The sequence below is a fragment of the Trachurus trachurus genome (genome assembly GCF_905171665.1).
Source record: "Trachurus trachurus genome assembly, chromosome: 19".
In the NCBI taxonomy this organism is placed as follows: domain Eukaryota; kingdom Metazoa; phylum Chordata; class Actinopteri; order Carangiformes; family Carangidae; genus Trachurus; species Trachurus trachurus.
In genome coordinates, this window is record NC_139913.1 from 3,189,532 (window position 1) to 3,203,377 (window position 13,846).

Consider the following 13,846-nt stretch of genomic DNA (forward strand, 5'->3'; position numbering starts at 1 on the left):
TTATTTTGTTATTATTAGTGGTGGTGGAAATGCTGGGCGAGCCGACCAGCGTTTCTTTACTTTCGGTTTCGTGGCGAGTTATGAGAATAACGCAGCTGAATCTCCGTTTATGGTGGGAACTACGACGGTATGTGATCGTCTTCCAACCTCTGACTTTAATTCTTGATGAATGAAAACATGAGTCTGTCTTGCGCCGGTCAAAGAATTTCACGGTGCGGAGGCTCATAAATGTAGTGAGAAAACACTTCACTTTTCCAAAACTCCTCGTTGTTCCTTTAAAACAGTTTAAACCTGTTTTAAAGGTTGTGTAACTTCTCCTGTTATCTATTCATGAAAATCGATTATTTCATTCATCAATAATCCCCCCCCATCAACAAAGTGAAGTGTTCCTTTCAGCTCTGAATGAGCCGTTCATATCATTCATATCTACATGGAGCGGGTAAGCTCGGTGCTGCTGCCATGTGGTGTCGCCATGTTTTTACGTTCAGTGGCAGCACACACAAACATCAACAAAATCAACAATCAACAAAAATGAAGAGATATTTTAGCAGAGTTTTTGTTTTGTAATCCACATTTTAGTCTCGTTTTTATTCGTCAACAATATGGCATTATACATTTTATTATAGTTATCGTCACATGGCCACTATTATTTACGTTGCGCCTCGTTTTCGTTTTCGTCACATGATAAAGGTTCGTTGACGATGATATTTCGTCATAATTTTCGTTGATGAAAGCAATGACGAGCGACGAGGGACGAGAAACATCTGGCACCGGCTCTGCTGCTGCTGTTGTTGTTTCCAGATGTGGAGGCGAAGTGGAGGTTTTCTGCAGCTTTATCTCCTCCCGTCCTCCACGTCTTCTCAGACAGTTTCCCTCCATAACGACGTCTCCGGCTGGAAGCACTTTGATTTCTTTTTATAGCCTCGGCTGCTTCGTAGCATCAATTAGCTTCATGTTCAGGCCTCGGTGCTGCCGAGGGAGAATCATAATACACATAATAACTTTACAGAGACGTACAAAGTGCTTCTTATGGTTTCCACCAATCACAGTGATAAAAAAGAGGAAAATCAACAGAAGCTGCTGATGTGTGTGACTCATGTTGTTGTTGTTGTTGTTGTGTTCTCCTCTGTCAGAGGATCCGGGCCACGGTGAACACTCAGGAGCAGAAGCGGCTGCTGATGGACCTGGACATCTCCATGAGGACGGTGGACTGTTTCTACACCGTCACCTTCTACGGAGCGCTGTTCAGAGAGGTACACACACACGGAGCATCTGGAGCTGCTCACTGATTGGCTGTCGACTGTCGACTCACTTTAGTGTTGTTGAGCGTTGATGAACTGGTGTTAGATACAATAAGATACGATACGTTCAGATAGGACACAATAAGATAGAATGTGAAACGTTAACGATACAATATGATACAATAAGATACAATAGGATAGGATATGTTACGATACGATAGGGATCCAATAAGATATCATATGATAGAATAAGATAAGTTATGTCAAAATACGATAAGATACAATATGAAATGTTACGATACCATAGGATATGATATGAAACGTTACGATAGGATACGATGGGATAGGATAGGATACGTTACGTTACATTGCATTACATTACGTTACGATACGATACGTTACAATACCATAGAATACAATAAGATATGATACGTTAGGAGAGAATATGTTACATTGCATAACGTTATGTTACAATACAATATGATACAATACAATGCATTACAATACAATAAGATAGGATACAATAGGATATGATACAATACAATAATATACAATATGACACAATAGATACAATATGTTATGATACGCTATGGTAACGCTAACAGAAATTTGTCCGGGGCTCAGTGGTGCTGATTAAACTGTCTTTGGAGTGGATAAAATAATAAAAACAACATTCAAGCATTAGAAAAACAAAATTAGAAAGTGTTCACTTACAAAGTAGGTATGAGTGTGTGTGCGTGGCTCAAGAACCCTCTGTTCATCTTTGCTAAAACTGGATATTTGATGATTTCAGATGTGGATGTGGACGTGACATGAGATTAAACCAGTTTATAAAATTTAAATGAAACTTTCTGTGGTTTTTTTATGAGACAATTTGGAGTAACAAAAAAGAAAAAAAGTTAATTTTAATTCCTATTTTACATTTGATATGATGTGAAGTCTGTGAACATACAAGTATATACTGTATACTAAACAGAAAATGAAGCAGAATATAAAAGATAATTAAAGCTTGATGCAGCAGACCTGGGGTCGTCATGACGATGACTGAATCCTCTGCAGGTTTTTCGGATGCAGGAAACTTCCTGCAGCAGCGATTTCCTCCCCGCTGGAAAAACCTGTCACTTCCTGTCTGTTTGGAATCCGCCGGAGCTTTTATTGTTATTGTTGTTTTCCTTTTCCCTCATCTCTCTCTCTCCCTCTCTCTCTCTCTCTCTCTCGTTGCCAGGGCGACGTGTGGATCTGCATGGAGCTGATGGACACGTCCCTGGACAAGTTCTACAAGCAGGTGATCGAGAAGGGGATGAGCATCCCCGAGGACATCCTGGGCAAGATGGCCGTCTCAGTGGGTTCATTAATTATTCATTAATTATTCATGAGCTCGATGACAAAACAACTCGTTATGTAACTAGATCTGTTTGTTAACTGTTGTTGTTGTTGTTGTTACAGATAGTAAAAGCTCTGGAGCATCTGCATAGTAACCTGCAAGTCATTCACAGAGGTAAGAGACACACTGATGCTCTGTCTCTCTGTCTCTCATTCGTCCATTAACTGAGCTACTTGTGCTCTCTATAAAACGTCCAGTCATTTTCCATCCACTTCTCTGCTGATCTGTCTTCATCTGCTTTCAACTCACTTTTTCTCTTTTATTATCAGACTCTATAAAAGAATCAGTGCAATGATCAATATCTCAGTGTTGATCAGTGCAAACATCATATGATCGCATGTGAATGAGCCCGTTTCAGTTCAGTTTCACTTTACTTTACTGTATTAGTTTATTTGAATGGGACAATGCACATTAATTAGAGGTGTGCCAAAAAATCGATTCATAAGAATCGCAATTCTCATTTAATACGATTCAGAATCGATATAAAATGTCCCAAAATCGATTTAAAAAAATGAAACAAAGCTCTCGGCCTCCATTTCCTTAGAATTTAAAAGGCAGCATGTTTAACTGCACTATTTTTTTAAATAATGAGGCACTTTTAATTTTGTGATATTGCTTTTATGCAACAGTTTCAACAATTCCATCTAAGCATGGATAAATGTTTAAAACTCAATAAATGTGAAAAAGTTTAGACACTTCAGTCATTCTGTCTTGTAAAGCAGACTGGAGTAGATCATGAGGAACCTTTAACACCGACAGACTGAAGCAGAAATAATTAGGAATCAAATAGTTTTCAATCGAAAATCGATTTTGAATCGAATCGTAGCCCCAAAAATCAGAATTGAATCGAATCGTGAGATAATAAAAGATTCCCACCTCTAACATTCATGGACAAAAACATGTAAATGTGCCGGATTATAGCAAGATGCTAATAAAAACATTTCAATAACAGTACACATTACACATAATAATGTAGACAACACAAAAAGACAAAAAGGCGACTATGACAATGAAGAACATATTGACAAACACATTCCACAGGTAGGGGGACTGTAAGAGTTTTGTTCTGGGAGATAAAGTGCATAAGTGCTGCTGGGTTAAAGTGACAAGTGCTAAAGTGCAAGTGTGCAAGAGTGCATAGGTACCAGGTTGTATTGCACGATGCCCTATAAGAATATTTATCAAAGTGCCAGATAGTTTTGCACAAGGTCCTAAAGTGCACATCAGTTTAAAGTGCCATGTTGTGTTACACCCAGTTGCACAAGTGTGTAGATATTGCACAAAGTGTAATACATAACTGCATTATGTAAGTACTAGGCTATTATCAACACCACGTCGTGATTTGACTTTCACTTTATTTCCTCCTTCACTCAGCAGCGACTCCAGAAGGATCATTAAACTCTTATTAAAGTCGTAGAATCTGGAAAATTTATCGATCGATCGGTGAAGAGGTTTTTTTTTATCACAGCGTCTCAACCTGCAGAGTTTCAATCCGCAGGTTTGTTTTGTTATTAACGAGTCAGTTTAATGATGATGATGAGTCTCTTGTCAGAAGAGGAAGCGGATTCACCGACGGGCCTCAAACTACCACACGGTGCCTTCAAAGACCCGTCCATGTGCTGTACTGTGTTATTTATTTATATATATACAGTATATACATTCAGCTCGGCGGACCAGTGTGATATTCGACACTCGTCTCTGTCCAGTCAGTCGATACGAGTGTCATGTGATCTCCTCATTGTATGGGAGTAGTGGCCTGTTTACATAAAAGACGACAAAGCTGCAGATTGAAACACTGAACGTCTCTTTTATCTGCTCTGAACCTTGTCGGGGTTTGAACTTCCTGTTTTCTGACCCATTTAGAAACAGATGCAAAAAAAAAAAACTGTGGTGGGGGAAGTTAAAGAGTCATGAAGGGGTTATTTCTTCACTATGATAACCTTCTTGTACCGTGACCTCGCGCCGACTGAGCCTTGCTGTGTCCCTGTGTTGTTGCCGTAGACGTGAAGCCCTCCAACGTGCTGATCAACACGCAGGGCCAGGTGAAGATGTGCGACTTCGGCATCAGCGGATACCTGGTCGACTCCGTGGCCAAAACCATGGACGCCGGCTGCAAACCTTACATGGCGGTGAGAGGGGGCGGGGCTTAACCAACTCCCATGATTCATTGAGGCATTTTAAAATCCTAAATCTTCTTCTTTTTATTCACTGATTTATTGTTTGCATCTGTTTTGTATTACTACTTTGAACAAGGTAAAGCTAAAATGGAACCAGCATCAGTTTTTATTGTCACCGTCACAAACTTAAAGGGATAGTTCAACATTTTGGCAAATTGGCCCATTGCCATAATCCCTATAGTCATAGCAGTAGGTTCGTTACCTTTAATTGTCGGTGCAAGCTATTTTTAGAACGGCGGAGCAGAGCCGTGAGCTGCTCAGAGCTACGCTACGGAGGCTCATTATGGGATTTCTTGGTTTCCCTCATCAAACTCATCAAATACACAATCCAACAACTCCACAACGCTCTGGTGGACAAGTTGTGACCTGCACATTCACCACGCTATGAGATAATAACACAACGTTACCAGACAGAGTTGTTTTAGAGGGAAATTCATGCAAAACCACTGATGCGCGTTGCCTTCAGGGACAGTTTTTCATCAAGCAGTCTCTGCATTTCCCTCTAAAACAACTCTGTGTGGTAACGTTGTGTTATTATCTCATAGCGTGGTGAATGTGCAGGTCACAACTTGTCCACCAGAGCGTTGTGGAGTTGTTGGATTGTTGGATTGTATTTGATGAGTTTGATGAGGGAAACCAAGAAATTACATTCCGTAGCGTAGCTCTGAGCAGCTCACGGCTCTGCTCCGCCGTTCTAAAAACAGCTTGCACCGACAATTAAAGGTAACGAACCTACTGCTATGACTATAGGGATTATGGCAATGGGCCAATTTGCCAAAATGTTGAACTATCCCTTTAAAGAGAGAGGGGATGATTCTTTATGTCGCTTCTTTAACTTTTAAATCTGTTTTAGAGTCGGTGATGTGAGGTTCAAGTGCAGCTGCAGCTTCATGTAGCTCAGGATGTTGTTTGATCAGTTTAATGAAGCAGAAAAAAAACATGAATTATTAATATTTCCATTTGAAGAGTTGTGTGATGTTTTTCAGAGAAGCAGCTTTAACCTCGTCACACCCACCGTAACTTTGTGACTTTGTGACTTTGTGCTTCCTGCAGCCGGAGCGGATCAACCCGGAGACCAACCAGAAGGGCTACAACGTCAAGTCTGACATCTGGAGTTTAGGAATCACGATGGTAAATCAGCTTTTATCTCTTTTCATCTCTCACGCACTTAAACTTCATTATGTAGTTCGTTACAGCTCCATGATTACCAAAAAAAAAAATAAGATAAAAGTATGTGGAGGGTAAAAATGATTCATAATGAGAAAAAATGAGCCGTAGCTCTGGACGTTCGGTGTCTAGACTTTTTTTTTTATTATGGGCTGTTAAATATTCATAGTTTGCTCATTTGCATATTTTCAACTCAGACTCAGAGAATATTTTTGCGTCAAGGATTCAGAAAACGACGGCGAGTTCCCGTGATTTAACCCCGACCGACCGGTCTGAACGTCACAGTCTGATCTGGATGGAGATGAGAGCAGAGGAGCTCGTTATGGATTCAGTTTTTTTTTCTTTTCTTTCTTTTTTTTTAAATATAAAACTAAATTGGACTCGACAGAGAGCAATCAGTCAGAAAACACTCTGATTGTTAGAGCGCCTGTTAGTTCAGGAGAACGGGAGTCGTGACCAGCGGCGATGAAGGTTTTTGAATCAGTTTGATGAGGAAACAGGAAAAAGCTGCAGAGATGAAGAGAAGAGAGAGGAGGAAACAGTTTAGAGACAGATGAGATAATAAAGAAGAACATCCGTTACACGCATATCAATAAAGATTATCAGCAGCAATGAGGTCAAAGGTTAAAATAAGAGGGCAGCTTTAAAAGGATAGTTCACCCAAAATTGAAATTTCACTCAAGTTTCAGAGAAGAAGTTCAAGAAGTTTCAGAGTCCTCCGTGGCTTCTCTGAGTTACAGGGGGTCTCGGCGTAGCAGTGCATGTCCATATGACGGTTGCAAATGGATACCAACTGTCTTCATAACAAAAAGACAAACCAAAAAACATCCAAATACCTCCATGCTGCTCGTATGTAATGTCCATCTTGTATTGAAGCCCCGATATGCGAAAGTGTCAGAATCATCAGAAGCTTCCGCTACAAAACAAGCTTGAAATATAGACTTATTTAATGTTTTTTTTGGACAATTTCGCATTTCGGGGCTTCAATACAAGACGGACATTACATACGAGCAGCATGGAGGTATTTGGATGTTTTTTGGTGTGTCTTTTTGTTACGAAGACAGTTGGTATCCATTTGCAACCGTTATATGGACATGCACTGCTACGCCGAGACCCCCTGTAACTCAGAGAAGCCACGGAGGACTCTGAAACTTCTACCAGCCCTTAGTCCACATGAGGGGGAGTAGATAATGAGTAAATGAGAAATTTCAATTTTGGGTGAACTATCCCTTTAAAAACAATAGTTTACAAAAGCAGAAACACACAAGAACAAAAGCAGAAGAAGCGACAACATGAGAACCTGAAGAACATGGACCGAGACCGGGGGGAACTGCAGGGAGGTGGAAATAGAAATATTAATATCAGAAGGTATAAAGCACTAAAACAAGGATCAAAAGAATTAAACGAGTAGAGACAGAAAGAAACAGATGAGAGCAGCAGAATGAAACAGTGGAGGAGAAGAGGAAATAAAAAAAAACAATAGAAACATAAACAAGGCAGACAGTGAGGAGTAGAATAAAGGATAAATGAGGCCGTAAAAAGGGAATAAAAACAAAATAGGAGGAAGGTGATGATGATGTTGAGGAGAATTAAAACACTTTAGAGAGTAAGAGATGAACTGAAAATTGAAAACTGAAAACCTGATTGAATAAACTTTAAACCCAGGACACAGATAAATCCCTCCTCCTCCTCCTCCTCTCTCCCTCTCTCTCAGATCGAGCTGGCCATCCTGCGTTTCCCCTACGACTCGTGGGGAACGCCGTTCCAGCAGCTGAAGCAGGTGGTGGAGGAACCGTCACCTCAGCTTCCTGCCGACCAGTTCTCCCCCGACTTCGTGGACTTCACCTCTCAGTGGTTCGTCTCTCTCTTTCTCTATCTGTCTCTCTTTTTTCTTTTTTTTAAAAACATATGTTTATTGACATTTTGATTAAGCTATGCAGAGTGTACATTAAGATACAACACAAATTTCAAATACCCCATCCATCAAGGTTCAGAGAGAAATAAAGAAAGAAAAAAACACACACACGCACACAAAAAAAACAGGAAAACTAAATAAGCAAATGGAAAATAAGAAAAAGTAAGGATACATAGAGCCATAAAATCAAACACACAGTGCAACCCCATTATAAAAAAGATGCACAGAAGGCTCAAGGGCAACACTGCAGATCCGCTGCTTTCAAGAAAATGTCAGGAAAATGTCAAGAAAAGGCCCCAGATTTCGTAGAATTCACAAAGTCTATGTTTAATACTACAAGTCAGCTTCTCTAAAGACAGACTCAATGATAATTCTTTCAGCCAATGACTAATATATTATATAAATATGATATATTTTTCAAATACAAGGAAATGAGACATTTTGCATGGACAAGGCAGAGATGAATCAGTTTAATTTCATGCGATTTTAAGGAGAGATTTTCAGGATCGAGGCCTAAAATACAGAATTTAGTGGAGATGGGAATGGGTTTGGAAATGATTTGGTAAATTGGTAAATTATATGTACAGTATTACTTCCTTTCAAAATGTTTGAATCTTCTCACATTCCCAGATGCAATGGAAGAGGGTGCCTTTATGAGTTTGACATTTCACATAGCCTACTGTATGTGTTTTTTATTGTATTCATTTAAGTCTAGAGTTGGAGAGGAGCTCAGGGCGACGGTGTTGTGTTCAGGGACCTGTCGGAGTTTGAGCTCTGCATGGAATATATCAATATTGTTGTAATATTGATCAATTTCTTTAATTTATTTTCTTTAATTCTGAGTGTTGTGTGATGGGGAACAAAGAAAAGTAGAAACTCCCAATTACATGTCGCCCTGAGCCGATCAGACAGATGTTTGGTGTCATCCAGCTGTGTGACTGTAGGTGAGAGGGAGACGGGCGGAGACCTGAGGGGAAAAAGGTGTAAATGTAAAACTAAAAATGTAAAAAGCCGCAAGCTTCAGTCATAATGTAGATGCTCCTTCAAAATAAAGGTAGATGTCTGTATTAAAGCTCCTTCAAAATAAAGGTAGATGTCTGTATTAAAGCTCCTTCAAAATAAAGGTAGATGTTTGTAATAAAACTCCTAAAGCACTGTTATGTATGGAGCTTTAACACATCTACCTTTATTTTGAAGGAGACACAACATCCTGTTGCACTGATTAAAATGATCCCCGATCAGTTCAACACTCAGCTGATCCTGTGGAAGCTGCTCTTCTTCTTCTTTACTTCCTCTCCTCCTGTTGTATTAGGCTGCAGCTCCAGGTGCAGCGGCGCCCCCCTGTGGCCCCGTGTGGACATGACACTGATCTGATTTGCATGAAGCAGGAAACAGATTGAGATCAGAGCAGAAACAGTTTCTGTCACTTCACCTGGATGTGAGACCGGTGTTTCACTTCCTGCTGCTGCTGCTGTTGTCGGTCGTGATGTCTGCACGTTTTTTCATGCAGATTTTTTTGTCGTGTCATGATGAGTTTTCTGCTCCGCAGTAGAGAGGAGCATCTAGAAAAGTCAGTGTTTCTTATTGATGGAGGAGTGAAAGTGAAAAAACTGACTGCAGCAGGTCAAGTGTGGACGTCCAGCAAATATACACGAGCACGATGTTTATATTTCTGTGTGTGTCTGTGTATATATATACACGTATATAATAGAAATAGAGTAAATTTCATGCATTGAGTGACTTTAATGATCCACTCTGAGTCCACAGTGGCCTTGGTCCCGGTGTGGAGCTGGAGCTGCAGCGTCCACACTGTTGCTGCACTGCAAAAATTCAAAATCTTACCAAGAATATTTGTCTTATTTCTAGTCAAAATGTCATTTCTAGTCAAAATAAATCTAATTATACTTAAAATAAGACTCATCACATTTAAAAAGTAGCTTGTTTTTAGACACTTTTTTAAAAAATGTCAAGCTAATTTTCCACTTTAAATAAGTAGAAAAATCTGAGAGTGGAGCAAGTTTTTCTTTCTTATTACAAGCACAAAAAACTAAGCTTTAACTGGCAGATTTTTCTACTTATTTCAATTGAAAATTAGTTTGAAACAAGTGAAAATTATCTAAAAACAAGTAAATTTTTAGGTGATGAGTCTTATTAAGTGGAGAGAGATTCGTTTTTACCAGAAATGAGACATTTTGACAGAAATAAGACAAATATTCTTGGAAAGATTTTGAGTTTTTGCAGTGTGGTGGTTTAGTTCTTGGAACGAGGATTTGTCGGCTCTGTGGAGAACAAACAGTGAACAGGAAACGGCGCTCGTTTACTGGCAAACACACACACACACACAATATAATTGTTTTTGTCTACTATTCTCATTAATGCATGTGTGTGTGTGTGTGTGTGTGACTCATTATGTTTGGCGGTGTGTTTTCTCAGTTACCGCCAGTCCGCTCACGCTGGGTCGTTTCCTGCTATTTCTGCTCAGTCCTGGGAAACAACAGAGAATCTCAGATCTACAGTTCTGTCAAAGTCTGATAGGTTTATTATTTATCAAGAGTTTTGTAGGTGAAACAACAGTGAAGCTGAAATGAGAGATTTAAAGGTCGCAGAGGTCACAGAGCATCTGTGTTTTATTCTGAAGGGTTGATCCTTCAGATAAGTATAAAATACAGAACAGATTTCAGAATAAAACACTCAGAGAAACCAAATCCTGCAAAGTTGTTGTTGTTGGATGGATGGTGGGTCCAGGTGGTGAGGGGGCGGGGCTTTGTTGTGACATCACAAAGTGACAGGAAGTCCTGACGGCTGGTTTTAAGGCTCAGTTTCTGAATACAGGCTGTGTGCATTTCTCTGTGGACTGAGGCTTTGATACTTTCACAGTGTTAATATAGAACCTAGAGCTGCTTTATAATCACACTACACATGGACATCTACCTTTATACTGTATGGAGCTTTAACACAAACATCTACCTTTATACTGTATGGAGCTTTAACACAAACATCTACCTTTATACTGTATGGAGCTTTAATACAAACATCTACCTTTATACTGTATGGAGCTTTAACACAAACATCTACCTTTATACTGTATGGAGCTTTAACACAAACATCTACCTTTATACTGTATGGAGCTTTAACACAAACATCTACCTTTATACTGTATGGAGCTTTAATACAAACGTCTACCTTTATTTTGAAGGAGCGTTAATACAAACACCTGCCTTTATGACTGAAGGAGCTTTAATAGAAGCATCTACCTTTATTTTGAAGAAGCTTTAATAGAAGCATCTACCTTTATTTTGAAGGAGCTTTAATACAATCATAGTTTTAATACAAACATCTACCTTTATACTGAAGGAGCTTTAATACAAACATCTACCTTTATTTTGAAGAAGTTTTAGTACAAACATCTACCTTTATTTTGAAGGAGCGTTAATACAAACATCTACCTTTATTTTGAAGGAGCTTTAATAGAATCATCTACCTTTATTTTGAAGGAGCTTTAATAGAAGCATCTACCTTTATTTTGAAGGAGCTTTAATACAATCATAGTTTTAATACAAACATCTACCTTTATTTTGAAGGAGCGTTAATACAAACATCTACCTTTATTTTGAAGGAGCTTTAATGGAATCATCTACCTTTATTTTGAAGGAGCTTTAATAGAAACATCTACCTTTAGTATGGAGCTTTAAACATCTACCTTTATTTTGAATACGAACACCTGCCTTATGATTTTACAATCATCTACCTTTTTTTATGACAAAGGTTAGCTATATTATCAGTAGTAAAACTCTTGTTTTATTTGTTGTGAACTGATCTTAATGTTGTTTTGTTTTTGTTTGTGCAGCTTAAAGAAAGTTTCCAAAGAGCGGCCGACGTACACAGAACTCATGGTGAGTGTTGTTCATCCATCACACTGTGTTGATCCTGTAGTACCGTGACTCAGACACTGGGGGGCGCACTAACACTGCTGTTGGCTGAGAGTCTGCACTGCAAAAATTCAAAATCTTACCGAGAATATTTGTCTTATTTCTAGTCAAAATAAATCTAATTCTACTTAAAATAAGACTCATCACATTAAAAAGTAGCTTGTTTTTAGACACTTTTTACTTTTTTCAAGCAAATTTTCCACTTGAAATAAGTAGAAATATCTGACAGTGGATCAAGTTTTATCTTTCTTATTACAAGCACAAAAAACTTGCTTTCACTGGCAGATTTTTCTACTTATTTCAATTGAAAATTAGTTTGAAACAAGTGAAAATGATCTAAAAACAAGTTAATTTTTAGGTGATGAGTCTTATTTTAAGTGGAAAGAGATTAGTTTTGACTAGAAATGAGACATTTTGACAAGAAATAAGAAAAATATTCTTGGAAAGATTTTGAGTTTTTGCAGTGTGTTCTCCAGGTGAACTGATGCTCTGATCAACAACCAATCGACCAGTGTGTTAATCAATCTCCTCCTCCTCCTCCTCCTCCTCTGCAGCAACATCCCTTCTTCACCTCCCACGAGGCCAAAGAGACCGACGTGGCCAGTTTTGTGAAGGTCATCCTGGGGGACTGAGCGGTCACAACCTGCACGGCCGTGGAGGGAGAAGATCTGTCCAGGAAAATAAAAATAAAATAAAAAAAGGAAGAGAAGAAGAGGAAGAAGAAACAAACAAGAAGCACCAATCACAGCCCCCTCCCCCTCCTCCTCCTCCCACCTCCTCCTCCCCCTTCCTCCCTCTACAGACGGACGGACAGAAGAGGAGAAGCAGCGTGAGGAGTTGACATCACCTGCCCTGGGTTAGGGGGATGGAGGAGGCAGTCGGCTCCTATAATCTGGAATAATCTAAAGATGTCTGTATGCAAAAAAACAACAACCCCCCACCCCCTTCCCCCTCCTCCTCCTCCTCCTCGTCCTCCTCCTCCTCCTGCTCCAGCGTTGTTGTCAGTCAGTCAGTCAGCGAGGCGACTGTGTGGCTTTGTCGTGACGGTCAAACAAACAAACAAAAAGGTTATTTTCTTCTTTTTTGCTGAGAAACAGAAGCGAAGAGGTCGAACAGAACAGATTATATATATATATAAAATACAGTATATATATAAAAGATGAATGATATAATGCTCTCTATGTATAATCTAAATGTTTGTATACTCAAAGCAAGTGTTGCATCGGTTTATTAATTGACTGCATGTACAGAATATATCTCTGAGTAAACACGGCGTTGTTAAGAGTCCGACGACGGTTGAAGAGCTGCAGACGTACGTACGGCCTCGGGTCAGGGCGCCTCCTAGTGGTCACATATAGGTACTGCACTTCAACGGCTTTCCCTCCTTTACAGCGGAGGTCTACTACATGTGTTTGGGCTCAGGCTGCCTGTGAGTTTGTGTGTGTGTATAAGTGTGTTTGTGATCTGGTGCATGGTAAATATGTGTGTATGTGTATGTGTGTGTGTGTGTTTTAGTAGAGCTGCACGATTCCCTCTGATTCTACTTCCTGTTGTGGAGGTTTGTGGAGCAGCAGGTCGACGATCAGGTCAAACACTGCTGCACAGGAAGTGAGTTAGTTACCTGAACTACCACTCGGTCAGAACAGGAACAGATTTTCTATTTGTTTGGATCATTTATTTCCTACAACTTGAAAAAAAAAATGTATGTCTCAAAACGTTTAATGATTAAAGGGACATTGTGTAACTTCTCCTGTTATCTATTCACGACAATCGATTATTTGGTTCAAAAGTCTGTTTTTCATTAATTAGTAATCCCCCCATCAACAAAGTGAAGTGTTCCTTTCAGCTCTGAATGAGCCGTTCATATCATTCATATCTACATGGAGCGGTGCTGGCTGCCATGTGGTGTCGCCATGTTTTTACCTTCAGTTGCACTGATGCTGCATTCACCTGCAGTCGGGCAGACGGCCGTCGCTAACAAACCAGATGTCATTTTAGTCACAGAAGTCCAGAGAAAGACGGTAAAACAATAC

The 13,846-nt window shown here is 39.6% G+C and overlaps 1 protein-coding gene across 1 annotated transcript in view; it reads left to right on the plus strand.

The window, feature by feature from the left end:
* Positions 1-13,622, plus strand: part of map2k6 (mitogen-activated protein kinase kinase 6) — a 30,252-nt gene extending 16,630 nt beyond the window's left edge. The window contains exons 5-12 of the mRNA XM_083994427.1: positions 1,134-1,253; positions 2,467-2,583; positions 2,688-2,739; positions 4,627-4,754; positions 5,856-5,933; positions 7,684-7,823; positions 11,732-11,777; positions 12,368-13,622. Coding sequence (XP_083850553.1) covers positions 1,134-1,253; positions 2,467-2,583; positions 2,688-2,739; positions 4,627-4,754; positions 5,856-5,933; positions 7,684-7,823; positions 11,732-11,777; positions 12,368-12,445 — 759 coding nt within the window. The 3' untranslated portion in view covers positions 12,446-13,622. The remainder of the gene's footprint in view (positions 1-1,133; positions 1,254-2,466; positions 2,584-2,687; positions 2,740-4,626; positions 4,755-5,855; positions 5,934-7,683; positions 7,824-11,731; positions 11,778-12,367) is intronic.
* Positions 13,623-13,846: the final 224 nt, after the last annotated feature.